General features: G+C 47.1%; 3 protein-coding genes across 3 annotated transcripts; 2 read left to right on the forward strand and 1 right to left on the reverse strand.

The window, feature by feature from the left end:
• Positions 1–14,877: 14,877 nt before the first annotated feature.
• prok2 (prokineticin 2) lies at positions 14,878–17,062 on the forward strand. The gene is made up of 3 exons (XM_040204082.2): positions 14,878–15,183; positions 16,529–16,654; positions 16,884–17,062. The coding sequence occupies exons 1-3, from the start codon at positions 14,953–14,955 to the stop codon at positions 17,007–17,009; spliced, it is 483 nt and encodes a 160-aa protein (XP_040060016.1). The 5' UTR covers positions 14,878–14,952; the 3' UTR covers positions 17,010–17,062.
• A 1,351-nt stretch (positions 17,063–18,413) lies between these two features.
• Positions 18,414–21,990, reverse strand: gpr27 (G protein-coupled receptor 27). Its single transcript, XM_078092533.1, has one exon. The coding sequence runs from the start codon at positions 20,355–20,357 to the stop codon at positions 19,245–19,247; it is 1,113 nt and encodes a 370-aa protein (XP_077948659.1). The 5' UTR covers positions 20,358–21,990; the 3' UTR covers positions 18,414–19,244.
• Positions 21,991–22,521: 531 nt separating this feature from the next.
• On the forward strand, positions 22,522–26,915 carry LOC120835287 (eukaryotic translation initiation factor 4E type 3). The gene is made up of 7 exons (XM_040204081.2): positions 22,522–22,872; positions 23,404–23,476; positions 24,353–24,447; positions 24,738–24,798; positions 24,887–24,953; positions 25,032–25,187; positions 25,804–26,915. The coding sequence occupies exons 1-7, from the start codon at positions 22,727–22,729 to the stop codon at positions 25,848–25,850; spliced, it is 645 nt and encodes a 214-aa protein (XP_040060015.1). The 5' UTR covers positions 22,522–22,726; the 3' UTR covers positions 25,851–26,915.
• The last annotated feature ends 771 nt before the right edge of the window (positions 26,916–27,686 follow it).

The following is a 27,686-nucleotide window of genomic DNA, read 5'->3' on the forward strand; positions in this document are numbered from 1 at the left end:
TGCTGCGGACGCTCGGAGCAATTAGCGCCTTCCTCGTTGGGACGCAGAGTTTTGTTCCGCTGACCGGCCCCGGGACGCCTCCATCCGGGTAGCCGGCAATCGCTCACCCCCCAAATCATGCGTGAGGCCGACAGGTGGGCACGGCTCCAAGTGTGCGTTTCCATTTGGGAGCCGTCCAAACAAAACCTGGAGTGCTGAGCCAAGCTCCTAATGAGGGAGCCGGGGGGGCCTGAGGTTCAAGCTAACGTGAACTCACTCACTTGGACCAACCACTGATATCAGGAGACCTTTTTCATTTCATTCACTTGTGGATTCCAGCGGGGGAGAAGGACTCCAGTCTCCGACCAAAGCAGTTCCCTGCAACTACGCTGAGGTCGACCTGTACACGAACCCCAAATCTGTAAATCCATCTCAAAGTGTCACTGCGATGCAACTCCGGCCTTTGCAGTCAAGATGAAGACGTCTACTTGGACAAATGTTTAGGGACCCCTTTATTTTGAACAATACTCTTTTAAAGGGGGACTGGGTTCACAGTTTGAGTATTTCACAACGAAAGATAAAAACAACATCATCACCCACCCATCTGTGGTTTACAGGGGTTTCATCTCTTAACAGCCCAACGTTTATCCATGGACGGCTCGGGGATTCTAGACAAAGGCACGGGAGGCTTTCTGATCTACCCGGGGCGCTGATGAACACGCGCCACAGCCGCCGCCACAGCCGCTGCCACAGCCGCCGCCACAGCCGCTGCCACAGCCGCGGCACTCCCAGTGGCGACAGATAGAGAAGAGGATGCCGAAGGAGAGGAGGAGCAGGACAACGAGGAGGAGGGGATTGGAATCTGTGAAGGGGAAAAACATAAAGGTGCTTCTGCTGTGACGTTTAATCCACAACATGTGAACGTGCTTGTTATGCACTGGTGTGATTGAAAAGTGCCTCAGCCGCTGCCTGATTATTTGTGCTCGGCGTGCGTTCAGCAGAGAAAAGCCCGGCTCTGTGCAGCAGGGAGCATAATGAGATGTTGAGAGGCGATCCAGAGCGCCATGTGTGAGTCCCACTCTTATTTCAGGCTCCGGTGGGGATGGTTTTTTGGATTGGAAGGCGGGGAGTGGCGGGGGAGTTGTTACACCTCCTTTTGGAGAACGTTAGTACCTACAAGGGCTTTGAGCCGTGCAAACCGACGGCACCCTGCTGCCAAGCTGGCGCAGCCGGGCGCCGCATATTGAGCGATTCTCCCGTGGAGCCCACAGGGCGCCGTGGGCCCCCCTCGGAAGCCGGCGAGCCGGTGAATCATTTAAGCTCTCGCTCTAACATGCCAATGCTGGTATGACACACTTATTTGGGCCGATGGGCTGGTGAGGAGATCTTGGGGGCAGAACGCCAGCAGTAATAAATAATTGCAGGTTGTTCACGTCAGCAGCCAGTTGGACGGATGTTTTTTCTACAGTCCGATTGAGATGCAGCAGAGGAATAATCCCCCCCCCCCCCCCCTAAAAAATACCCTCCACCGGGTTGCCACACCTCAGCCCCCACCAGCCAAGACAGAATGGAGTTGAGGTTTTCTGTCTGTTGGCTTAGATAGAAGATAGAAATTGCCTCTGCTGCTCTCATATATTTCATCAGCATTGGAACTCACCTCCATTCTTGGGAATTAATGGCGAGGATTTCTATGAATGTGAAAGCAGGCGGCGGCGCTGCTCCGCGCTGCCGTGGAAACAGGGAGGCAGATAAACCCTTAACCAAAAAAGAGAAAATATCATTAACATTCTCCTGTCATCTTAGTTGGTTTAGTGAGTCCAGAGTTTGTAATGTTTTATAACCATTTGCATTCACAGCTGCTGTAGTTTGATGATAGTGAATCTGTAATTATTCAATAGAAGTTCTCAGGCTGTCTGCTGAGGTTGTGTCATCCTCAAAACATGGTCAACTAAACCAGTTATATTATGCGCATGGTGACCGACTGGTTGCTGTTAAAGTCATTACACTTATACATATACATATTTTGTGTAAACACAAGCTTTCCTGCTGAGAGGATCACAAACAGTCTATTTGTCAACAGATGTCAAACACAACAATGGTTAGAGATGTTGTCTAAAGATGACTGAGTTACGCCACAGGGCAACGGAGACTCCTCGCTGCATCCGTGAGGTTGCCAGGCAACCACGGTTGACTCATGGAGGTTGCTGCTCCAGGCCGAGAAATAGTTCCAGCGTGCAACAACTTCTAGTGTTGAGACATTAGAAAGGGATCAAACAAAGCAGATATCCCCCCTTGGGTCCAAACTAAACAGATTCATATTGATCATTTTATTCAACTGGGCAAAAAGCAAACAAGGCTGTTCTGCAAACTGTCAAACAATACATTTAATTGTAGCGTTTTTGTGTTAATGTGTGATTTTGTGATAAAGACATTTTTATTTATATACATTTAGAGAAGACAATGCTGTCAAAGCAGATTCTCCCAAAACAGCACTTTGACTTCTTGATTCAAAGTCCTGCAATTTGAGTAAAAATCAACATATTATTTCAGTTCAGTTGGAACCTCCTCTTTTTTTGATGGTCCCTTCTGTAGTTCCTCGGTCTGTTCCTCCTCTTCCTCCTCTTCCTCCTCCTCCCTGGAGAAACACATGATGGGCATCCCTACCCGGTGCAGAGCTCATGACATTTAGGCTAATATTAAGGTTGTTTGCATGTAAATAGTAAATGAAGAGACTCAATGTTGCTGAAAAGACATTTAGTCATTCAGTTCAGGCGCTAAAAAAAAGAAAAAGTGTTGTTTTTTTCCGGCATTTGCACGCAGGGAATACAGACGGAGATGTGGTGAATTAATAAAACCAACATAAAAGGTCTTCAGTTCAGGATTTTACCCCCTTTTTTGTAGAAAGAAATGTGGTTACTGGGTTGCACAATTTTTCAATTCCGCCACTGAGGCCGACTTCCCTCCAACCTGTATGAGTCACATGAAGCTGACTGACCGTCACACGGACGATAAGGTTTTGTTCATAGTTCCTGGTCCACAGAAAATGAGGCGCTGAATATAATATATGTTTCTTTACGTGTGATCTTGTCTTTGCTTCACATAAACAAGTGATTGTAAACATACTGGATGTAACCAGTAAAACCAGAAATAGAGTAGGTTTCTAGACTGGTGCTTGCACGCGCCTTCATGTCTGTGTTCTGGTTTTGGGCAGTAAGACGTAAGCATGCAAACCTGTCAGATGGGGAGTTTTCCTCAAATGGGACCTTGTTGGCAGATCGGCGCCCATCCAGCTCCACAGGGGGCAGAGACGGACACAGGGAGGCCTCAATCAGTCAAATACCGTGTATCTGTTCATAAGTCCAGGTTCCTTCTCGCTGCACAGCACGAGAGCTGGAAATGGGCTTTAGTCTGCGAGCGGAGCCAGAATCTTCATGGACAACCAGAAACAAGCCACAAAAAACATGATGGTCTAAAGGGGAATCCTTCCAGAAAGCCCTCACTGATGCGGATGTGCACATATATGTGTGTGTGTTTGCAATTGGCCAGTCTGGTGCGTGAAGCCTTAGGAGGCTTGTGTTTTATTGGACATTCCAGTATTCCCACCGCTCTCGTTTCTGTTGAGCCGTATCACTGGTGTCTGGTGAAAGCCCAGCATCTCCATGGTGTTCACTCGTCGGGAGCCATACGTGGTTCTGGAAGTCAGACGGCATATTTGAATGGGTCTGATTTGCATCGGGGGCAGAGCTGGAGATGGAGATCAGCTGCTCTGGAGCGTTTGATCGTTTTGCACAATGTACCTGGACAGACGAGGGACGCTGTGGTCATGGATACGCAGACCGTCTGCAGAATCTGAAATTGAAAGCGCATGATGTATGTCTCCAAGGTCATGGATGAACATGTATAATTAAGGATTTCATTTATACTCTTTATCTTCACTGCATTGGATACAAAGCACGTCAGACGTCTTTCAAAAGACAGAGGAAAGGAAACAAATCCGGCACGCTGTCGACATATAAGACAATTGATTCAAGTCTACAGGTTTTTGAATATTGTGACCAACCTACGCAGATTGATGACGAAGCATAAACACTTTACGATGGGCGATAAAACAGAGGCAGACAAAAAACAGCCAGCGGGGAAAAGGCAGAGCAGCCTTTTGGGCTTTTTATAGTCCAACTCTGCCATCTTCTGGTCAAAGCAGCAGTAGAAAGAAGCCCAGCCAGCTTCTGATCGTTTCCTTCTGCCTTCATCCCAGAATGAATCAGCCGGGCCGGCCCTGAGCTCCGGGACCTGTTGCTCTGTTCAGTCACTGATCGAGTGGTCCGCCGATGGAGGGGAGTGATGATACGACGTGATCGGTGGTGACACCCAGTGGTAATTTGTCGCTCCTGGTGCAGGCTGCTCCACCCCGCCTGCGTTCTCCCTCCACCTAATCAGATAAGAAAAGCTCCCCGGGCCTCCGTCGTCCCGTTGGCGCGGGTCGGCCGTTAGGAGGCGGATGTGTGGCCTCTTCGCTCTTTCCAGCTCTGCTGCTTGATCGTAAACACATTATTCTCAAGACAGCCTTGGAAACGCAGCAGATGTCTAATTGGCGTGTTAATTACCGTCATGTGCCACTCGTGAGTCTGTCGACAGCACTCTGGCACAAAAACCCGGAGCTGCTGTCAGATGGCGCAGAATTGTCTTTTTTCAGCGCCATTTTTGAGGCTCCACGAACCTCACTGATTAGATCCGAGTCTCCTCATCAAACCATGTGAGTTGAACAGGCTGTGAATATTTGAGAGAAAAGAACAAGACTGTCAGACAGACAGAGCAGGTTACTGCGAGACATCAGTTTCATATCAATAACTCTCAGTGCAGAGCGGGAAAAGATCAGAGCCATCGTTAGCGTGTGTGATATTCCATCAGCCTTAATACGCGGATACTAGCATGCTCTACTAGGATGGTGACCATTGATGTTTAGCATTTAGCTCAGTGCATTGCTGAACCTGAAGAGCATCACTGAGATATTTAAATCCACAGTGAGAAGACGCCATCAGCGCTGCTGTTCCTCAAATAACGACTCTCTTGTTTTAGGCCTCGGATTTCATTACTTAAATATGCCGGATCTTAAATGCGAAAAAGCCATTCAACATATTAAATAGCACCATTTGTCCTCTGACACCAGCTCATGGGTCCAGGTTTGGTGCACGCAGGCATCTCAGCCTGATATTTATAGAGAGCGCCGTGTGAATAATTGATCTGGAAGTAGCACCGGGGCACAAAGAGGAGCCCGCTAGCTGTGGCGGGTGGAGTTAGTGGAGCAGGAGTCCCTGACAAAGACGGACGGAGTGCAGCACTCTCGTTGTTCCGTGTGTGCTGGGGTTCCCCTCCGTCAGAGACCCAGGAGGAGGCCTTCTCCTGGGTCCGGACCTGCACGCACCTGTCACTGTCCTCGTAGTCACGCACCTGCACCAGATCTGCAATCACCAGGGTATAAGAGGGAGAGCCGGACCACCAGCCGGCGCCGGATCGCCACGTAGGCCGATCGCAGGCGTAGCCTAAGTCCCAGTTGTCTCAGTGTCTGTTCCTGCACGCTGGATTCTCACCGGATATCGTACACCTGGGAATTCACTCTCACCATCGGCACTTCACGCCCGTTCCTGCCGCTCACCTACCCTCGTGCCATTGAATAAATCCGTCTTTCACCTGCTGTCTGACTGCCGTGTCGTTGACGTTCTGCGCTGGTTCAGTCCCACTACAACACCTGACACTCTCGCTGAGTCCTTTAATCACGTTGGGGAACAATTTTAAACTTATGTACGTTTGGACCCATTTAATAGCCGGAAGGGGGAACTTGTTCCATACGTTAATCGTGCAGAGAATGTAAACGTGCAGCTGAGGACACTTTACTCCCACAGTGACCTTTGTCTAGTGTCTCATCCCAGAGCCCCCTTCATTGAGCACTAATAAGATCCCCTTTGGCTTTAATGAACATGAGCTCCAGGGTTGTGCGCCTTAGTACGTGTTCCTGGCTGGAAATCGAAAGTCACAAAAATATCAAGTGAACATTCGTATGGGACAGAAAACATCCTAATTATGGAGTTATGTTAATTGGGCATCTGTTGAGTCAATTTCATCCTCGAGCATTCAAAATGAGCCCCCCCCCTCCTCCCACACTCATGGGTCCGGCTCATCATGATCACTGCGGAGGTGGTGGATCTCACTGCTAAGTGGCTGAAGGCCTCGGCTGGAGGGGAAGTAAATACGCAGCGTGAAGGCTTCTGTTGTGGAGATAAATCCTGACACGCTGACATTTTGTGGGGGAGGGGTTGCTTTCACCCAAAGTGCCTTCCGGTTCGGCGAGAGCTCGTGTTCTCAGCGTGGCAGCGGATCAAACACTTGCTCTTGGCTGTCAGTGTGATATGATATTTAACAGAGGTGTCACTTGGTGATAAATGTTTAAAAAGACGCCGCCACGTCTCGGCATCCAGGTGTTCGTGGCAGCCTGTTCCTCTCCTCCCCACGAAGCGCACAGCAACACGCCGTCATCTGCAAAGAATATCTCGTTTCATACTTGACATTTGACACACACAAACAAATGTGACAATTATCTCCCAGTGCAGTTTTCAGCTCCGGGTTCAGGTCTCTGACCCCTGTGTGCGTTACTGGGAAACATGCGCAAAGTGTGTTTGCGTTGCTGTGACAACGGCCAATGTGACTGCGGTCAGATTACTACATTTGTTTAAACTGTAATTTACATTTTTATTGCTATTTTTTCCATTCTTTGTAAACATAATACAAACTTTAGTTCATGTAAAGCTTATTTTTTAAATGTTAATTTAATGAATAAGCATGAAAGGTACACCTGGCCTTAAGAACATTTCTGTAGACTCTACATCTACAGATTTGACTGTGTTTCATTTACATATATTTAAAAAATGATTAACAATAAGGTATTTAGTGGTAATCCAGAAAAAGATACACCACAAACCTGAAATCCATCTGAAGACATTCAAGTAATAACCGTCAAACTATTCATCCGATTCAATCTGTGTTTGCTGCTTTTCTCTCACAAGAAGAAATCAGTGCATGACGCATTCTGCCGTCTCCTGAACACACCGTCTCTCTGAGGACAAAGATCAACATGACCTGGATGACAGCAGCCAGCGTTGTTCACACACGAAGCCCAGAGAGTTCAGAATATAGATCACGGAAAACATATCGACGGTTCTGCACTGAAAGTGCGATTAGAGCCTCATGAACTTGGTGTTAATGCACCAGAATTAAGAGTTAAAAACATGTTGACGTGTGGCAGGGTTAGGGTTAGGGTTCTTGGTTTAGAGGGTTACCCTGCTATCCATTGCTAATTAGCGCTTAGCACAACGCTGGTGCGGCTTAAGGAAACCCTGTGAGGCACAAAGGGAAGCCACACGGATGTAGAGCGGTTTGGTGAAAGCAGGAAGCGTCGCGTGTGAGTGGACACCCACATGCACCATAACGCCTCAACAGCTCTGCAGGAAGCACATAAATCAGCCGATCAGAGTCAAAATAAACTCTTTGAAAGTTTTCTCTCTAGTAGATTGATCAAATAAAAATAATGTCCTCAGATGCACATGTGAGCTTTTCTTTTATCTCAACAAACAAACTCCCCCAGAGGATGAAGGGAATCTCCGCTCGGCATCATCTCATTCTGCGGGATGCTGAGTGTCACAGAGGGGCCAGTTGTTGGCTCAGCACGACCAGAGCAAAGGAATGCAGTCCTCCCATTAACTTGTATGGACAAAGACACGGTGTGATTGACACTGAAGGAGGAGCAGGAGGTTGTTCCAGTGAAACTGACTTTGTGGAGACATTGTGTCAGGGAGCTATGAATGAATTATGAGGGTGGGAAAATGTGCACACATCCTCTCTCTCGCCGGTTTGACATTGTCTTTCTTCTTCTGCGCAGCTTTTTTTACTGACTGCATTTCATTATTGCCGTCTGAACTAAGAGAAGAAAGCCTGCCGCTGTGTGTCACGTCGTTGCATCACGGTGATGTTTTTGTTTATCTGTCCCCGTTTTCCCCGCTAAGCAATTCCTCTGAGCCTGATGTCTGTTTTACAAGTGTGCTCCATCAATGAATACATCAGCAGTGCAGAGAAGGATCGTCCAAACAACAGACAGCGAGAATAATAGACAGTTCTGCAGGATGCAAGCGATAGAAGTCACATTACTCCCACTCTGAGGCTCCATGTGATCTGTGGACATCTACCACCTGCCTTCATCTCCACTGATCCGGCATCGTCTTCGCTTCGGCTCGTATCGCATTGAAACTATTGCCGCTCAAGGTTTATGGGCCGCTTCTCCTCCCGGGACGCTTCACGCCGCTCTGAAAGAGCCGGAAACCAACAGTGATTATCAAATCAAATTCAGTGAGGCGCCTCGCGCGGCTCTTGAAGTTGCCATGAAGGATTCCTTTGATTCTCTCTGACAGGACAGAGAGAGAGAGATTCTACGCGCTCTGTGATTTATGGCTTCATAGCATCTCAACTTCTGGCAGGAAGCAGAAACCTGAAGTTTCCCTGGAGCCGGAAAACCTGCAGGCCGCTCAGCAGGACGCCTCCGTCCTTCTAAATTCAGCCCACGCGAAGGGCAAGCGGGGGTTTCTAGAACAGCTTCATCTCATTACCCCCCACAACGGTTTCTCTGCGTAGCCCACCGCTTGCATCATCCCTGCACTGCAGCTTCAGAGGGATCTCCTCCCCCCAGAGCTCTCAGCTGGGCGCCCTATTTTTAGAGGAGCGCTCGGGCAATTTAGCTGAACAATGTGCCGTCGTCATCTTTGCAGGATGTGAACCACTGTGTGTGTGTGTGTGCAAAGGCCTGTGTTTTCTCAGCACATACAACAACATCTTCCTCCTTATGCAGAAAAGACGGCATCTTATGTTTCTAAAAGCAAAATAGAATTGTGAATTTCATTGTGTGCAGGAGCAATGTGGGGTTTTTGTCCCACTGCTGAGCCGACTTTAGACAAAAGAAAGTCTTGAATGGAGCAAAATCAGATGTAAGATTTCCTTCCACGGTTCATCGTTATTACCACATGAACAGCCAGGCTGGCTTAATTAAATGAAAGCCATGTCGTGTCCTATAATTCAATGGATGTAAGCTCAATTACTCCCCTAATTAGAAGCAGAGCTTGCGTGAAACATGTGGATTCACCTCGAGTCTAATCCAATTCATTGATCGACGCCCTCGGAACAAGAAGGGAGGACGCGCTTTAATCACATCATTCATGTTGTTGTTGCTCGCTTCAGCCAATGATGTGTTTTTATAATTCCTGCTCTGAAGAGATGAATGCATGAGAGCACCTTCCTTATTACGGCCTTACAGGCAGGTGAGACGCAGAGATCAGGGAGGAGGCCACGGCAGGCGGGCTCTTCATCGTCTGCAGGTTCAGAGCCAGTGGGCCCTCACACGTGGCTGCATGCATGTTGTCATGGTGACGTGGTATGTTGAAGCTAAGTGCTTCCAAGACGACCACTAAGTGTGGTGGAAGAAGTGGGTTTTCCTTTTCCAATCAGCCTCCCTTGATTTACAGTCACTCACACAGCTTGACCGTTGAATTGCATCCCTGCTATTAGCGCTGTGGTTTCGACAGGAAGTACCTGGAGCTGCTGTGTGATGCGTTTGGCTGTTTGTCTGCGTGGGGTTCAGAACCAGTGGATCCGTGCAGGATCAACGCAAACTAATTAAGCAAATTTGTAACAGGTGATTGGAATCATTGGTTAATATTTGTTTAAACTCCCTTCATGCAAAATGAGTTTGGTGATCCATCATGTTCACAGCCAACAGAAACTCCAATCGAGGATTGACGTACAGGTCTACGGTCACGTGGAAATTGTCACACGTTATGTCTAGTTGCGTCTTTGTTCCGTCTCCATGTTTGTTTTCGTGACTTCCTGTTTTATTTTGAAGATTAACTCTCCTCTCGTTTCAGGTTCCTTGTGCGTCACCAGTCTGAGTGTCCTCCCTGATTCCTGGTGTGTCCACCTGTTCCCTCTTCCCCCCCATGTGTTCTTATAGCCTGCATCTCCCATTGTCTCGTACCAGCCAGTGTCCAAGACCCGAGACCTGAGTTGGTCTAGTCTCGTGACCATCTTTTACCGTGCCATAGTTAGTTCAGTTTCATGATCATAGTTTTCATTCGTTCGAGTGATTTTTCGTTGTAGCTCTTTTGTCCAGCGTCAAGTCCCAGTGAGGTTAACTTAAGCAGCCTTGGAGTGACTTTATGTCTTGGACCTATTTGTTCTCTGTGCGAATAAAACGGTCATCCTCTGCGTTTGAGTCCTGCCTCCCGCCCGGTTCTTACAGAAATGTGGACAATATTTTGTTCTTGAACAGGGTGCTGGATTGACAGAATAATAATCTTCTGTTCGTGGGATGAGATTTTACATTTTTACATATTTCCTAGAAATAAAATCAAATGAAATGGTGGAGAAATTGTCTGCGACGAGGGTGAGAGGCGATGAACTATTTGCATAATGTATGTGATGCTGATGCACAGGGCGGAAATTGTCTTTCTAAAAATATTAGGGAAACAAAAGTAAATGTGTTGAAAAGGACGGCAGGGGAGTAATTGGCTGCAGTATTGAACATTTTGTAAAACATTAAAATAAATCATGTGTTTTTGTGGGATTATGCAATAACATGAAGTGATACAGAAATCCACAAAGGTTATTTAAAAACAATCCAAAATCCTTCACGAGGCAGTGATTCATTGCCTCAACAGTCATTGTTTTTGGTAATGTATGTTTTGTGCAGACAAAAGACGGCAACATTTGGGTTCCATGCCGAGCTGCAGGTTTCTCCCCGTGTGAAACTGAGCCATGGCACACGTACTGCAGCCTGTGCTGGGTTATTACAGGTACTTGGTGTGTCGATAAGACTGATGGAAGTGAAATGCGCACAATAAAACTAAAACAATGGGACAGAAAAGCCTAAAAAATATGAATTGTGCATAAATGTTTTTTCTCACTGGATTTCTCTTGGTGAGAGATTCGCCCTCGTGAGCAGCTCTCCTGAAATGTCCAGTCATGTTTTAGAACGGGGGGAAAAGTGGAAACTGTTCTCAGAAGAGTTCCTCGTCCTCAAACATGACCTCATCTCATCACATTTGGGTCCCGGCTCCCCACAGTGTGGTGCTTCCTCATCACAGCGCTCATTGACTCCCAGTGAAGCGATCTATGCACCAGTCTGCATATTCATGCTGCTCACCGTCTCGCTGCAGATGCCGTGTGTTTGCTCATTGAGCGTGTTTGAAATATTCATGCATCATGTTTTGCAAACAAATCTGTTTGAGGACGGATTAAATTTTATATATATATTCTTTGTTGTAGCGGTCTTATTTGCACGATGTAATATTCACTGTGTGTATAAAGATGAAGGCTTTACCCGGATGCAGGCACCAACGTATCAGCCAGTCACAGCTTCACTGTGACCCCTGGAGGGCACGGGGGGAGGAGGCCAGGGTTTGCCAGGTCTTGTCAGTTATGAGTCCTGGACTCCCCCCGCTGCTCATCTCTCACCCTGGGGAGGGATTAGGCTGAGCAGGACGAGGACGGGAGGTGGCAGAGGGGGCCGAGGAGCCGTGTGCATGCAGACACGCCGTGTTTGATCTCTGAGACCACAGCGACATCTGAACGGAGTGTTTAGCAGACGCGTTGGAACCCGGTAAGAGAATAAGCCCTGCTTTTTATCTGCTGGCTGCAAATTGTGTGAGCCGCATCCCCAAATCTCACCAACAAAGTCATATTCAGGCTCCTCCGATGACAATGAGGCTGTGTTATTCCCGAGCTGGAGAGTATTGTTTCTATGAAGAGAAACATCTGACTAAATGTTGGATTTTCACTGCTCCGAGCTGCAGCATGTAGAAGGTGCAGTCCTGCATGTACCGCTACAAGGATACAGGATGCCGTGTCTACTGTCCACGCTCACTAGTTACTAAATAAAGCCAGGAAACCCCTGGGCTCAATGAGTCTTCATTAGCAATGCACGGGTCAGCTGAGACGCCATCCAGATCTTCCCGGATACGGAGCGGAGTCAGCCATGTGTCCCCTCATAATTAAGATCAGAGACCTGCATCTGCATAAGGATTAGATGGGTTTATGAATAATACATAACACGCTGTGATCTCTAACCAACATTTGTAATGCAATAAAAATCTCTGTAAGTGAGACCTGTGGAACATTCGTTGTATCTGTGCAGAACGCATCATTTGGGAATGTCTCCATCGTTTAGTTGGTATCATAGTTATTTATTGGTTTATTTGGTACTAAAACTGCACAAACCACAAACCACTTAAGCACACAATTAGCACACGTAGCATTAGCACACATTTGGGTTCCAACTTGTGGACAGAAACAGCATTATTATTATTAGCTCTGCTTTAAAGCATTCTGGGTCTTCTGAGGTTTGGTCATTTCTTCACCAACTGCAGCATTTGTCTGTCTGGTTTTAGGCCGGGCAGCACCAGGGCACCATATCACCCAGTCACAGCTGGCACGGGACCCCCTGGAGGGCGCGGAGGTTGAACTTTCCTGATTCTGGTTGATCCGGTTCTGTTCCCCTCTTGGTTGAATGCACTTTTTATAAGTCACTTTGGATGAAAGCGTATCTCCAGAGACATGCGAGACATGTGAGACAATGAGCATCTTTAGCTGGCAGTCCTAATGAGACATCGAACGCTGACAGACTTGTTTACTCGGCTACAACGCTCACGACGTCCTCCGTGAACTTTGTTACCAATTTGGTTTTCACGCTGCAGAATAAAATTAATCCCAAACTTAAAGTGTTTACATGCAAGGGATTTGTCACAGCGCAGCAGTGGCACAGCTGCCCCCCCAGAGGAGTGTGTCATGTGTCAGCATTTCTTTACTCATTTATGTCGTTACATTTTGTTAAAGGGTTGTGTATCACGTCACATGTATAAACAGACCCGTGGTGTCCGGATGCATCACACATCCACGGTGCTCTAAGTTCAGACTGAATGCGTCACCCTCATCACCCAAGGACGTCCAGCAGAATAGATTTGCTACAAACTTGTGTTTGGATGGAGATATTTCCCAATAGAGGTGTGGATGTCGTGAACACGTCTCAAGGGGTCTGAAATGATGCTCGTGTCAACACAAGGCTTTGACAGAAGTTACTCAGAAAAGTCCATGCGACGTGGCAGAACTCAACGCCCAAAACAACTTCCAGAGCGATGTCCACATTGAACTACGCCACCTGGAAGGAGTGTGCATAATCACTATTTCCCCACCCGCGACCTCCCGCTGTCCTCCGGCCCTCCGGTATTTGTTCCGCACCGCGTCCTCAGCTTCTATTCCGACAACCAAGGACAAAATGTGTCCTCTGCCAGAATGCTGCTGTATGAAAGGCATGAAAAGTGAGGCGGCCTCAGCGCCGCTTCCAGAGAATGTTAATTAATCGCATCTGAGAGAGAATCCACCTCCCATTCAGAATCCAGCACTGTGCATTCCTCATAATTCCTTGTGCCGTGTTTTCCTTTGTATATCATACAATAAGAGTTTAAATACTAAAATAACACGCATGGACAAAATGCTCCTCCCTAATCTCCGCTCGGGGTCTGTTGAGTGAGGTGGGGGCCGGCTTTTTCTGGAGTGAGCCAACGTTAAACCTTCTACAAGAGGGTCATGTAATAGAGAGAGAGGGAAAAGCAGATTATGTGCGTGGGATGTTGGCGTGTTTATGCGGCACAAGATAAGGGAGGAGGCCCTGCGGCTGCAGCAACATTATGTCATCCGCAGGGGGGCTGATCCCCTGACATGCTCCGTCTTTGCTCTGACCCTGTAATCTAGTGGCGTTTGTTACACTCACATGTTCGTGGACGGGGAGCCAATGAGGTCGGAGATGGCAGAGGAACGCGAGTCGGGGGACGAGCGCCGGCTCCACTGCAGTCTGTCAGAGACGGATGAAGAGCTGAGGCCGGCGTTTTTTGGGCGGCGCCATTTGGCCGTTTAGCCACCAGTGAACGAGGCCGACAGAGGACCACGTTTTACACGTCGATGCTTTAATACGACAACTATTTCTATTCTAACTTTTTCCCCTCGGAGAAAGATTTCCCTCGTTGAACATAGACGTCCTCTTGTGTGACTCGCTGTCACTCTGCTGATCTGTGACGGAGACACGTCCGCTCAGAAGTGTCCGTTGTCCCTGTCAGTCTTAAGAGCTGCCGCTGCTCGGAAACACTGACTTTGACGAGACCTCGGCATCACTTTGTCACTTGCTTCACTTATACATCATCATCATCATCATCATCACCATCGTCATCGTCATCGTCTACGTAGTTCTCTTTTTGCGTCGTCATCCAGAATGTTTTAGTTCAATGTAACTATCAACCAAACACTCAGACAAGACGTTGGCATCTTTTCAATCATTTTAAGCCTAAAAAATACATTGAAAAATACCAAAATGAGTCTTTTAATCTGCTAAAAAAAATTAACTCGGTTGTTCATGAAACTTTGCTGTGGATCTCAATATTCCAAAGAGTGATGACTATTAAAAAGCAGAAATCTTCAAATATTTCCCTCTATAAATTCATTAATTTATTGATTGCTTATGAAATTGGTTAATGTATATTGGGTAGAAAGTAAGTATAAGATTGAGAATGTAGGTCGTGACAAATGACGGAGACTCATAGTATTGATATCATTCATGAAGTAAATGAGCATCGCTGTGAGACTCAGTGGCCTGTGGTTTATTTCTTTTAACCAGTGAACATTTGTGAGGGACAAAAAGATTCAGTGGGCTTGAGAGGAGGCTTTGAAATGTGTGGCCTTGAATCTAACAAACAAAAACAATGCCATCGTTCCCCATAAAGCATAAAACAAGAGGCGTGCGAGCTCACTGGCGCTTCACTGTTCCCCTCGGCCTTTGTGGGGTCTTTTTTCTGCAGCCCCCGCGAGGTGCTGCTGGCGTCACGGGGCGTCTGAATGGCGGGCTGGCTTTATAAAACCTCTGCCAGCCTTCTCGCACGAGTTGGAAGGCCACTCGTCTCCGCGGTCGGTAACGTGTGCACGCGCAGCAAAGTCCCACATCTTCAGCATCCTCAGTCTTCTCCCTGGAGGACAGCGCAGAGACAGCTCGGCACCATGAGGTCCTTCGTCCTACTCTTCTTCACCCTGCTGTTGGTGTCCCGCGGATCTTCAGCCGTCATTACTGGGGTAAGTGGGAGAACAGATGGGAGGGGCAACATTTTCTTATTTGATGTGCACGTCTCAACGTTGTCTCTGGTGGGAATGATGAACTTCTTACCAACTGCAGTCATTTTCTGCTTCACACGTCGCAGCACAAAAAGAAACCGGTCCAATATTCCTGTAAAAAATAAGATCGTGCTTAACACTTTTCCTCTGATGATAAATTGGAAAATTACTTTAATGATTATGTTAAATAATGAAAACCTTTAGCTTAGGACAAATGCATTTTAGTGAAAATGAATCATCATCATCATAATATTTTGAACATTAATATATTTTTATTTCTTTATTTCTTCTTTAATTCTGAATTATTTTCTAAAAGTACAATGGTCTACTGTAATGTAAATAATACGTGCCCTCCCATCTATGTGTATGTGTATTTACATGCTTAAAGTAAATGTGTATTATTTTACACAGTTCTTTGAGATATTTCCAAAATGTTTTAGAGAGCTATGAGCATAAATCGTAGCTCATAAAACAGCCTCCCTGTCACAACAGCCCCCCTTTCGCTGAGAGGAACATGCAGCCATAAAACAGAGGAGGACTTTCATCCATGTCTGTCACATGAAATCACTTGTGTTCCTCTTCATTGCTTTTCCTTCCTTCATCTCATCCAGAGCGAGACGTGTCACTCAGCATCTCCTCCAGACACTCGAGACAATAAACCACCACAGACCCCGAGGTGTTAGTTAGAGGTGTGATGTGACTAATGGTGTCATAACATTAGTCACATCACACCTCTAGCTTAATATTCTGTTTGGGTAACACCGGTGTGCGTCGTGTGCGTGTGTTGCTCTACTTCGTGTACGCGGCTTCTCCTGTTAAAACGTGTGACAATTAGCATGTCATTGTATACAATTACATCACATACGCAACATGGATGGATTTTTTTATTACATACATATTTACCAACTACATTTCTCCTTGGATTCGCCCAATTTACTGACAGCTGGTCATTGCATTTTGGTCCATTTTCGAACCTAAAGGGAAGGAAAATACATCATGAAGTCAAAGCTAATGTGGAGGATTCAAACGATTTGGTTTTCATTCAAGGATCCAGAGAATGCAGAAGCTCCAATGGTTGAATCCTTTAACAGCCATTAGGAGGCGACTTCTCTGCTGGCCACAAAGAGTCAGATGAATAGAAGTGTTTGAGAATATGACCCTTACTTTTTAACATTATGCAGGTTTCAATTTCTCTTCTTCAATACAACAATATAATACAAAGAGAGCTTTGTAGGTTAATGAACACGCAACCGTTCTTATGTGTGTGTGTGTGTGTGTGTGTGTGTGTGTGTGTGTGTGTGTTCAGGCCTGTGAGAAGGACTATCAGTGTGGGGGAGGGATGTGTTGTGCGGTGAGTTTGTGGATGCGCAGTCTGCGTATGTGCGCGCCCGCGGGACAGGAAGGAGACGACTGTCACCCCCTGAGCTACAAGGTGAGAAGTTCAGCACACGCGTGTGTAGTAAAGTGTCGCACAGCAATGATTTAATCCCACACGGGTCTCATGGCAGCGATGCTTCCAACACTCACATCCCTGCAGAAAGAAACAAGGCCTCACAGGCAGTTAATAATGATTATTTTGGTCTGATATTTCTGCACGTTCCACTTACGCTTCAGGAAGATTAAATGACGTATAAACCAAAGGTTTTTCTTTCTGCTTCCAGATTCCTTTCAATGGAAAAAGACTCCACCATACTTGTCCCTGCCTGCCCAACCTGATGTGCATCACCTTAGAGGAGGGGAGGAACAAATGTCTCTCGCCACTCAAGTATCCAGACTACTTCCTCTGAGGACCAACACTTGTTTTCTTTGTTTATTTTGAATAAAGATATATATTTAATAATGTTTTGTCATTTTTGGTGATAATTAAAATATTAAACCATATGTTTAACTTGAAACTATATATAGATGTATATTTATATTGTACTTTTGTATTATTTTTACATATATAAATATGCTATATATAATTTAGATTCCGATTGAATTGATTAATACATTGTGGCACGTTAAATGAGGCTATATTTTAAAGGGAAATGCGCCCTTGGACGAGTTGATGAATGATGACGGCTCCCTGCTGTGTACGAATGTGCTTTGTTCGTTTCAGTTATTTCAGTGACGGGAACCTCAGTGGCTGACAGTTGAATAAACGGCTCATGCTGTCTCCCAGTTCTCCACATCAGCTTATTTAAGTTTCCAGCTGCCCTCCAGGGAAGCATGAAGAGATAAACACTTCCAGTGTCATCATCCACTCACCACCAAACACACAGAACCAGGCGGCGCTCTTCATGCTTCCACTCACAACACAGTGGATGAAAGAAAAAGCGTGAGAACGTCTGAATTGTGGTCAAAAGACTAAGAGACTCTTCTCTCGCCCTCACCGTGGAGCAGGAAGAGGTAATCTCTCATCTATGACATGAACCCCTGTGACACGTTTGATTCATGGCTCAAAGCTACAATCACATTTGTCCAACTCACATAAATAAATGGACGTTGATCTTCTGTGGCTCTGAACATGAGAACATTCAAAAAGCGTTAAAATCTGTGTAAAAAACATTTTAACGTAATGAACATTCTAAGCTTCTATTGCTTCACCCCGACTCTGAACAGAAAGTCATTTTTAGGAGAAAGGTTTGGACGTGAGGCTACAATGACGAGCGTAATACACCCAAATCTGGAAAACAGTCGGAGTTGCACTCTGGGTAATGTAGGCAGGAAAAGATTGTATTTCTTATTGTAGGGAAATGGTGAATTGATGCAGTACTCTTTGCGTACTGAGCTGCGTTTGCGTTGAGCCGAGCACCGGATCAGGAAGCAGCAGGCGTGTGGTGATGCTAATGGTTATGGGTGCTTATGGGTGATAATGGGTGGTTATGGGTGCTTATGGATGGTTATGGGTGGTTATGGATGAGCAGATTTTGAATTGCTGGACTGCCCTTAAACATCCCTTAAGTAAAACCAGGGAAATGAGAAGATCCACAATAGAACCACTATGATACCAAGGCCTGTATTGACTTCTTCAAATACAGAGCGCAACACTCTGTGTTTTTTTTTTTATCATGTCTATTTTCAAACCGATGCAACGGGCTGAAAGGGGGCTGCCAGGAAACAGGAAACATAAGGCTGCATGAGGACGCTATAAGGGGCAGAACCAGATCAGGCATCTTGTTACAAACAGACTATAGAACTCAAACAACTTATCATCCACGTCTCATTTATTTGCTAAGAAATACAAACAGTGCAAACATCCTTCATCCTTTCCAGAGCACCAAATTGCTAAAGAGTATCATGTCCACATCTGTAGAAAAAAGGAACATATGTATACAGGAGGGAACCAACATCTCAACCCTTCAACCAGATTACGGATTTGGAAAATAGCCTTTATAGTGAGTTTGGACGATAAAGATTCCCCCTGGATTATGAAATATACAACAATGAAAAAGAGAAAAAAGGGGGGGAAGAGAGACTACAGTATTTAATACTGTGACACCATCCTCCTTAAAAGATATACTGACATCTGCTTCTCAGTTGTGGTATCCAAACAACTAGAAGGATGCGGACGGATCAGCTGATAAAATAGTCCTTTTTCAGTCATCACTTCTGTAAAAGCTTTCTGGGAATTTACGAATATAAAACCAGATGACATTCATGTGACATTCATGTACAAAGAAAATGAATAAGGTTGATGTAAGTGTTTACGCATACAGGTTATGTTATTGTAATTAATACAATGCATAAGGATTCTCTTGGAAAATAGATCTAATTATTCCGATTGGAATGTTCAGGCATTTATTTACATCTCATTGGTGGGTAAAGGGTTCACCCTCCTGTGTGTGTGCGTGTGTGTGTGTGCGTGTGTGTGTGTGCGTGTGTGCATGTGCGTGTGCGTGTGTGTGTGTGTGTGCGTGTGTGTGCGTGTGTGTGTGTGCGTGTGTGTGTGTGTGCGTGTGTGCGTGTGAGTGCGCGCACGTGTTGGGAGCAGTGTTTACATTCTGAGACGAGATGCGAGCGTCTCCGGTGTGTCCGGGTCAGATGACGCAGTACGGCTCCGTGGGCGTCAGCGTCCCCCGGCAGCTGGGGAAACGGGCTCTGAGGCGCACCCGGAGCTCCTTGTTGAACAGGAAGCTGATGATGGGGTTCGCCCCCGCCTGAGCGAAGCTCATCCACACCGCCGCGCTCAGGTAGAGCTGCGGGACCGGAGCTCCCCGCACAAATATCCGCAGGTAGCAGGCGATTATGTAAGGAGCCCACAGGACGAGGAACGTCAGCGTGATCATGTAGTACATCTTCCCGATGCGCTTCTCCATCTTGAACTCGTCCAGCACCAGCAGCCTCCTGTTGCCGGGGTGCGACGCCTGCCTGATGCCCACCAGCGTCGGCGGGGTGGGCCCGCGGCCGAAGCCGGCGATCCAGTTGGCGGCGGCCTGCCCGGTGGCCCCGGGCCCGTGGAAGGTCCAGTTCTGGCTGATGGCCGGGACCAGTTGAGCCGGCTTCATCTTGCGGTGGTCGTAGACGAAGCACAGCGTCTTGACGTACACCACGTGGGTCGTCCCCACGACCACGGCCAGCATCAGCAGGAAGCCCAGCGTGTCGTTGGCCTTCACGTAGCGGTGCTCGAAGGTGCACTGCTCCTCCTCGCGGATGAACTCGTAGGTGCCCACGTCGAACACCGGCGGAGAAGCCATGGCCACGGAGAGGGTCCACGCCATGCAGATCACCGCCGCGCACGTGCACCGGCTCATCCGCTTGTAGTAGAAGCGGTGGTGGGCGACCGCCATGTAGCGGGTGACGCTGACGCAGAAGAGCAGGAAGGCGGCGTGGAAGCAGAAGAGCACCGACATGAAGGCGACGATCTTGCAGCAGAGCGCGCTGTACGGCCAGCCGCCGCCGCCGATCGCCGCCATCACGAAGGGGAAGCAGACCGCGGAGCGCACCACGTCGGCCAGGCAAAGGTCCAGGAGGAAGAAGTAGGGGGCCTTGTGCAGCGCGCTGTCCTTCAGCAGCAGCAGCGACAGCGCCGCGTTGCCCAGCAGGCTGACGCCGGTGATCAGACCCAGGCAGGCGAGCTTGACCGCAGAGGCCGCGGACGCGTAGCCGTGGGAGGACGGGCTGCTCTCCCCGAACGCGCTCGCGTTCGCCATCTGTGCGGCGCGGATCCCCCGCGTCAATCCATCATCGCGTGGTAGGAAGCCCCTCCTGCCGAGGCTGGAAGCGACACAACCCCCCCCCCCCCCCCCCCAAAAAAAAAACCCGATCCCGATCCGTAAAGCCCTTTAACGGAAGAAAAGAAAAACAATAAAACTCAGGAATAAATTCCACTCAGAAGCATCCGTTCAACATCGGCTGGCATCCATCCCGGTTTGTTCTGCGATCAACAAACAAAATAAAAGCATCTGTATCTTTTCTTTCTCTTCTTGTCCTTCATCTCACACGTGTCCGGTACAAAAGACCGTCCCTGTCAGTCGGCGCCGCTTCTGCTGGGTCGAGGCAGCCCGGTTGAGCTTTAAACACCGTGTCGTTGGGCTCTCGGAGCTCATCTCAGTCCCCCGACCGATGGCGGAGGTCTCCCGCTCCACTAAACGCAGACGGTGCCGCGCGGACGCACCGCGTAATTACGCATCCGCCGCCTCAGCGATCGATGTGAATGAACATCCAGCCTCAGGAGGCAGGTGTGTTGGAGGGAGCCGGGCGGGGGTCGGAGGCTCGCGGAGCGGGTCCGTCCACCGCTGGCTCGCACGCAGCGGCGTCTACAGCCGTATGCGGCGCACGTCCGCGTGAGCAGACCTGGGATCAGTGTCATCCGGCAGTGCGTGTCTACTGCAATCTACATGTTATGTAAAACAACGGATCATGTTTTTATTTTATTTCAATTTTTTAAACTTGTTTTCAGTTTATTCTCACTCTGTTATAATTGTACTTTTTTTCTTCTGTTCGTTTTAATCTAAAGACTGCGTGTCGTTGACACATTTTCTTATTGTTTTTTTTTTTTTAACGAGGTCATAATGAGATTGAACACTGTAAAACTAAACAACCCAAACAATAGTCATTCATTCATGGACAGTAGAATGTATTAACTACTAAATCTTGCCCTCAGCCAACTTGCGTCTTGGACCACAGCTCACCATGTGGTCCACCAGCCCCCCCTGCAGCCGCTGCGAGGAGCATCAGGAGCGCATGTGGAATCAGGCGTTTTGGCACTTCAACAGTTGTCACTGGCCTTGTTTTTACATAGTGAAACAGTGAAAGGCTCACGTCACTGCTCACGCTTCATGGCTGGTTATGGGGCGTCGAGGTCACACGCATCTGTTGTGAGGGGCTTCTGGTGTTGCAGTGTTGATGGTCAAGCAGCAGGGTAATAAGACATGGCTTCGTTATTAGATACAGCTGGTCTAAAGTGTTACAGTGCCTTTGGGGCAGGAATGTGCACCGTGTGGATGCAGGCAGATGAGATTTAGATCACATTTTGCTCATTCCAGTGCTGAAATGCCCAAAGCCCAACTGTGTTGTTGGACCTTGTACGCAGCCCACTTCCACCAAAGGGCCCCTCTGAAGACAACAGGGGCCTGAAGATGGTGCAACGAGAAGAGGCCTCACTCCATAAAAAAAAAGAAGAACTGCCCACGTCCTTGTCTGCACATGTTGGGACCACGTTGGGACCACAAGAAAGAAGTTTTAGGTAGAAATGTGATATTCAAAAACTGTCGTGAAGTATCTACATTTTCGTCCTCTCTCTCCATTCTTTAAGGATTAGAAATAGATGTTTTGGTTACAGCACATCAGCATCAAAGCAGCATCAAGAAAAACTAATGAAAACGATGATGCTTTGACTCAGAACCACAAGTACAACAACAAGTACAATAGTAGCAAAGTGTAACCCCGCCGGTATTGTATTTTTAAACACGTAGTATCGATATTAGAATGACGCTTCGCCGGTGAAACATCAGTGCATTTGTTGTTACTTATGCATGAACTAACACATGTTGACGTGCCTTTGCACACTCGTGAAGTTGCAATTGCTGCTGTCTGTGTGGGAACACACACACACACACATATATAGATATATATAGATATATATATATATATATATATATATATATATATATATATATATATATATATATATATATAATGTTGTATTTCCATGATACTTAAGTACCGGTGATCCACAGTACATAACTTTCATTTGAAGCCATTTGAGTCACAAAGTTGAATTATGTTTATGAAAACAGAAAATCATCTTCATGATTCGTCATATTCGGTCAGATCCGTGTAGGAACTTTCATCCCGTTTAGACCCTGAAAACCGGACCGAGTGAGGCGTCCCCCTCATTGTCCTGCTCTCTGGGACGGACCGTCTGTGACGTTTCTGCCCAGTGACGTCACCAGTCGGCAGGCGGAAAAGCGCCAGCTTGTGTGTGTGTGTGCGCGTGCGTGCGCGCGCGCCGGTCTCTGGCCTGGAGGGGAAGAAGGAAACCGGGTTCTTCACTTGAGTCGCACTCGGCGCTGCTGCCATGTCGGTCCCCGCGGGGCGGACGGTGACCCCCGAACGCGGCATCGACATCGACGAGGAAGAGTTGGAAAACATCGCGAGGAGCCAGCGGGGGGGCGAGGCGGCCCAGCTGCCGCTGCACTCGCCGTGGACGTTCTGGCTGGACAGGTAAAGTTAGCGCCGCCCCCCCGGGACGAGCCGCGGGGATGGAGGAGAGACGAACGCGGCTCGAGGCCTCCCGCGGGCCTGCGGGTGTTACGCTGAAAGGACGCCCGGCCGGCGAAAAGCGACCATAACTGTTTGTGTGTAATTCGACGTACAAGTCGTTTCCTTCTTCTAATGACGTCACGGGTCCGCTCGGTCCTCCCGTTGACCTGAAAAGGAGTGAAACCTCAACGGGTCCGGACCCCGTTGTAGTCAACAGACGCCTACAATCTGCGTCTGTATGTGATTCTAAACCCAAATGTGACATTTGGCTCGTTGATTTGAACATGTCACATTTGACTAATGCAACAGTAAAGAGGCGAAACAATCTGACAGATTGTAATCAATAAAGTAACTGATCCCTTATTCAGACAAGCCTGTGTCTCTACAATCCAAACACTAGGGACCCCGCAGGGGGGCTCGCTGCTTTAATGACCCCCGGGAGCAGCAGCGTGTCCTTGTCCTCCGTCTGACGCGTTCCCTCCTTGTCCTCAGGTCACTACCGGGCACCACCGCCGCTCAGTGTGAATCCGGCCTGAAGAAGATCTACACGGTGCAGAGTGTTCAGGTGAGACGGCAGGAAATGAGCTGTTGACGTGCACCAGCAGTGCACGTGTGCTGGTGGAGGGTGAAACCACCACGTCCTGGAACAGGGACACGTCTGCACGCTTTGCTGACGCCGCGGCACGGCAGCGTTTTCACTCTCACTGTTGTTAATTGAAAAGTTCCTGTTGATTAACAGACTATAACATGATTATAAGTTGCCGATATTTTGATTTGTGATCTCATAGTATTCATCTATTATAATGATGTCAAGCTCATTTTAGTTCTTGGACCATGTAAAAGAAAAGAAAACATTCCAGAATAATCTTTTAAACAAAAAAATCAATGAACATTTAGTCACACAACAGACTTTGTCCGTCTGAAAAAAGGGCAGTTTTCCATCACAGGGGATTTACAAAAGCACCTAAATAGTATTCTTCTTCCTCATGACTTCTGGAGACGTAGGCAATTCACTACAATACTCTTCACCTACTACTGGAAGTCTGCTGGATTGACGAACGACAATAAAAGTCCAGTGTTGAATTTCTTTGAACATGCTCATAATTCTGCTGCGGTGAGGAAGCAGCATTCTGGGAAAGCGCTGCACTTTATTCCAGCAATAAGCTGAAGAGGCTGTAGCTCCGCTGTGCGTCGGGCCCAACGCCACCCACCAACTGTCCTGCCTCCAGTACCTTTTATTATACATCATGAATAGTAGTTGTAGTAATTGCTTTTCAGTAGCCTGGAGAGAAATGTCCCCGGACCCGAGCTCAGAATGCTGCACGTCATCGACCCGTATTATAATCAACAGGTTCTTCTCGGCAATTTAGTCTGTTGTTATAAAACGAAGCTCTAAGAAGGAACACATCTTTTTACCATGTGTTTTTGTTTGTGTTTACAGCTGTTCTGGAGTGTGTACAACAACATCCCTGCAGCCACAGCCCTGCCTCTGAGGTGCAGCTATCACTTGATGCGTGGAGAACGCAGGCCGCTGTGGTGGGTCCATTGTTACCATCAATAGTGTTCTAAATACTGAGTAGGTTGCTGAACAGCAGCTCGACCACACGGCAAATTCTACTGACTTTATGTTGTTCAAATGTCATTTTATTCTCTAGTTGCATCATACAAAGAAAAAGTGATAATGTAATAATAATAATTACCACTCAACATTCAACATTATCCAACATGTTCCTCTGTTAAGTCTCCCCGGTTCATTTAAAGTCCCAAATGTCTTTAATGGAACACTTGAAGAGTATCAACTAAAACCAAATGTTTGATGCCAACAGGGAAGAAGAAAGCAACGCAAAGGGAGGAGTGTGGAAGATGAAGATACCAAAAGAAAGCACCGTAGGCGTCGTGCTCCGTTTAGCAGCTTCTCACATAGTAGATGAAACGTGTGAATTACTCGTTGGCTCCTCTGTTCTTCTCGCTTCAGTCTGCAGTTTGGAAAGAACTGTTACTTGCTACCATCGGGGAGCAGTTTGCAGATTACTGTTCCTCAGGTGAGCTTCTATTGGTCCATGAGCTTTTGTCCCACAACCCAGAGAGCGGTGAATTATTTCTCCCGTTTGGTTTCCCAGACGACGAGGTCGTCGGCGTCAGCGTCAGCGTCCGGGATCGGGAGGATGTTGTACAGATCTGGAACAGCGACGCGTCACTTGCTGGGGAAGCAAATATCTTGGGCAAAGTCTATGAGCTCCTCCCGCACATGTCTTTTAAAGCTGTTTTTTATAAGTGTAAGTATGCCTCTTTTTTCCCTCCTGCACATATTGTACGTTTGGGGCTTATGAAGGGATACAGGTGATGCTCCGCGTCCCGTCTGATGCATGAAAGCGTGCAGTAAACTTTCTATCGTCACGGGACTATTGTCACTAATGCTGCATTAGGAAGAAACTTTTATTTTTATTTACTTTTATTAAACAAACAAACAAACCTAGCAATCCAAAGAAATGTTCGCCATCTTCTTGCCAGAGAGGATCATTTTTCAGACCAGACCACTGTTAAGTTAACGCAACAAACACATTATTCAAAATAAAACGTTTTCCCTGGCAGACTGCATGTATCTCTCCACAAGTTACAAGCTTAAACTATCAAGTTAATACATTTCATTATTGTCCGATTGCACTTTTAAATACTATTTTCATATGATAATAACCCTAACTATGGCCATGTAACATGCAACACAATTTAACATTACAAACAGTCTCCTCACTGTGCTGTTGGTGCAGCAGCAGCGAGGTGATGACATCATGATGTCACATGACGTGAGCGCTGAGGAACGAGTGAATGTGAATGTTTGTTCTGCTCCCATGAGGGTTCGTTCTCACCCTGATTCCCTCTTGACGTTTTCAGCTCACATGGAGCATCGTGCCTTTGAAGGAGGACGCTCAAGACATTAGATCACTACAGAGCACGTCGTGTGAACCGGAGCTCTGCACCCGCCTCGACGTACGGGTCCCCGACCCAATCAGGGATATAAGCCTTCTGCGTTGAGCAAGGAAATGGTTGTTGATGTGTATTTCGTAACTTTTAATGGCCGATGCCTCGTTCCCTTTTGACGGGACCGGCACGTCTCCAGAGAGCGTTCATGCGTGAATCCCATCTGCAGCGGATGAGCTCCAACCCTGAACTGTCCTGCCGCGTCCCAACGGACCTCCGCGGCCTTTTTTTAAACCTCATGTAAGCGATCTGAAGCCACGATGGGATTTAATGACGTCAGCTGCAGTCACTGGCAAAGCACCTTTTTATCCCGTTTAAGGAAGGTCGAATGTCGATTTCCACCTTTCTTAAATCCGCTGGAGTTTGTGCCCATTTGGTTTGTTGCAGACTTCCTCATCCGTACCCTCAGTTTGGTATCAGGGTGACGCTGGGAGCTGTTGCACACGACTACCTGTCCCCCCCCCGCGTGTCCCAACACATCCCAACACACTCCAGCGCAGACAAAAGGCTTAGTGAGAGAGGGAGACCCGTCTCCCAATGTTCTCCGCCACGTTGCGTCTGAGCTCTTCTGCGTGTTGAAAGTGGTCCTCTGCTCTCGGCGAGGTCACACATGGTTTATTGTGCTGCTCTCAAGAGACGTTTCTCTGCTCCGCAGTACTTGTTTGTACTTGTTTGCCCTTTTCTTTCTTACAACACACCCAGGCGCTGTGGTTTGCTTTTAGGTGAGAAATGTAACTAGCGTGTCAGGAAGAGATGGGAAAAGTCAAATGTGACAGACGTGATCAATACTCATTGGCTCGATTTCAAAGACGACACCGTTAACCAGATGTTACACTGACTTCCCCCATCGGAGAATGTCCATATCAATAGATACATCACTATTTATAGGGAAGGAGCTTTTTTCCTTTACTAAAAGCTCTACTGGTGCCGTGTTGCACATCAGTGAGAATTGGACAATATTTCCTTTGTAAACAGGATTTGCAGTGAACCAAAACAAGTAAATAAAAAGGAAATGACAATACAAATAATGTCCTGCGTGTTTCTTCTTTCATAGTAAAATACACACTGCTGGTAAGTGTCCATCAGTGGTCTCGTAGGACGACTCCTGGGGTTAAAGAAAAGCAAGTAGGAGCCTTTTAAACATACAGATAGAGGAGCAGTGTGCAGCATTTAGGGGCTCAAATACTAGAACACCCTGTAAATGAGGTTTGCTTTCTTTAGATCAGAACCAACAGACAATATGATTTGGGTTTTTGAACGAGGGTTTGATCTCCATGTGGAGTTGCAGTGTGTAAATTCACCACCAGATGCCGGCAGAACTCACACATCTGTAAGAGGTTTGTGTCTTTACTCATGAAACCACATCTCAATAGAAAATGGAATACTTTCCTATGTATCTAATGACAATGGAATATATCATTAATGACCGTTGGGCTTTAATTCTGCTGTGGAAAATATACTTTTTTTCTGTGGTGAAGGATTCAATTTGACAGCGGATTCCCTGATCCAAAGCGCTCTGTTACTGTCCACCATGAACCCCATCAAGCTGCAGCCGCAGCTCGTAGAAATGGTTGTTTTAATCTCCTAACATGGCAGAAATGCACACAATGAGATGTGAATATCGCCTGACATGGTCAGTGATTCTTCTCCCTCCACTCTGCTGACGATTGCCGATTATTTATTTACTTTGTTTTTAATGTGAATGCATTAAATTGAATGAGCCTATTTTGTCACTGACCTCCGCGTACTGATGTATATTTAAATCGTGCCTTATGGCTTTACACATGCTGAAGTGA

Source organism: Gasterosteus aculeatus, chromosome 17 (genome assembly GCF_964276395.1).
Source record: "Gasterosteus aculeatus chromosome 17, fGasAcu3.hap1.1, whole genome shotgun sequence".
Lineage (NCBI taxonomy): Eukaryota > Metazoa > Chordata > Actinopteri > Perciformes > Gasterosteidae > Gasterosteus > Gasterosteus aculeatus.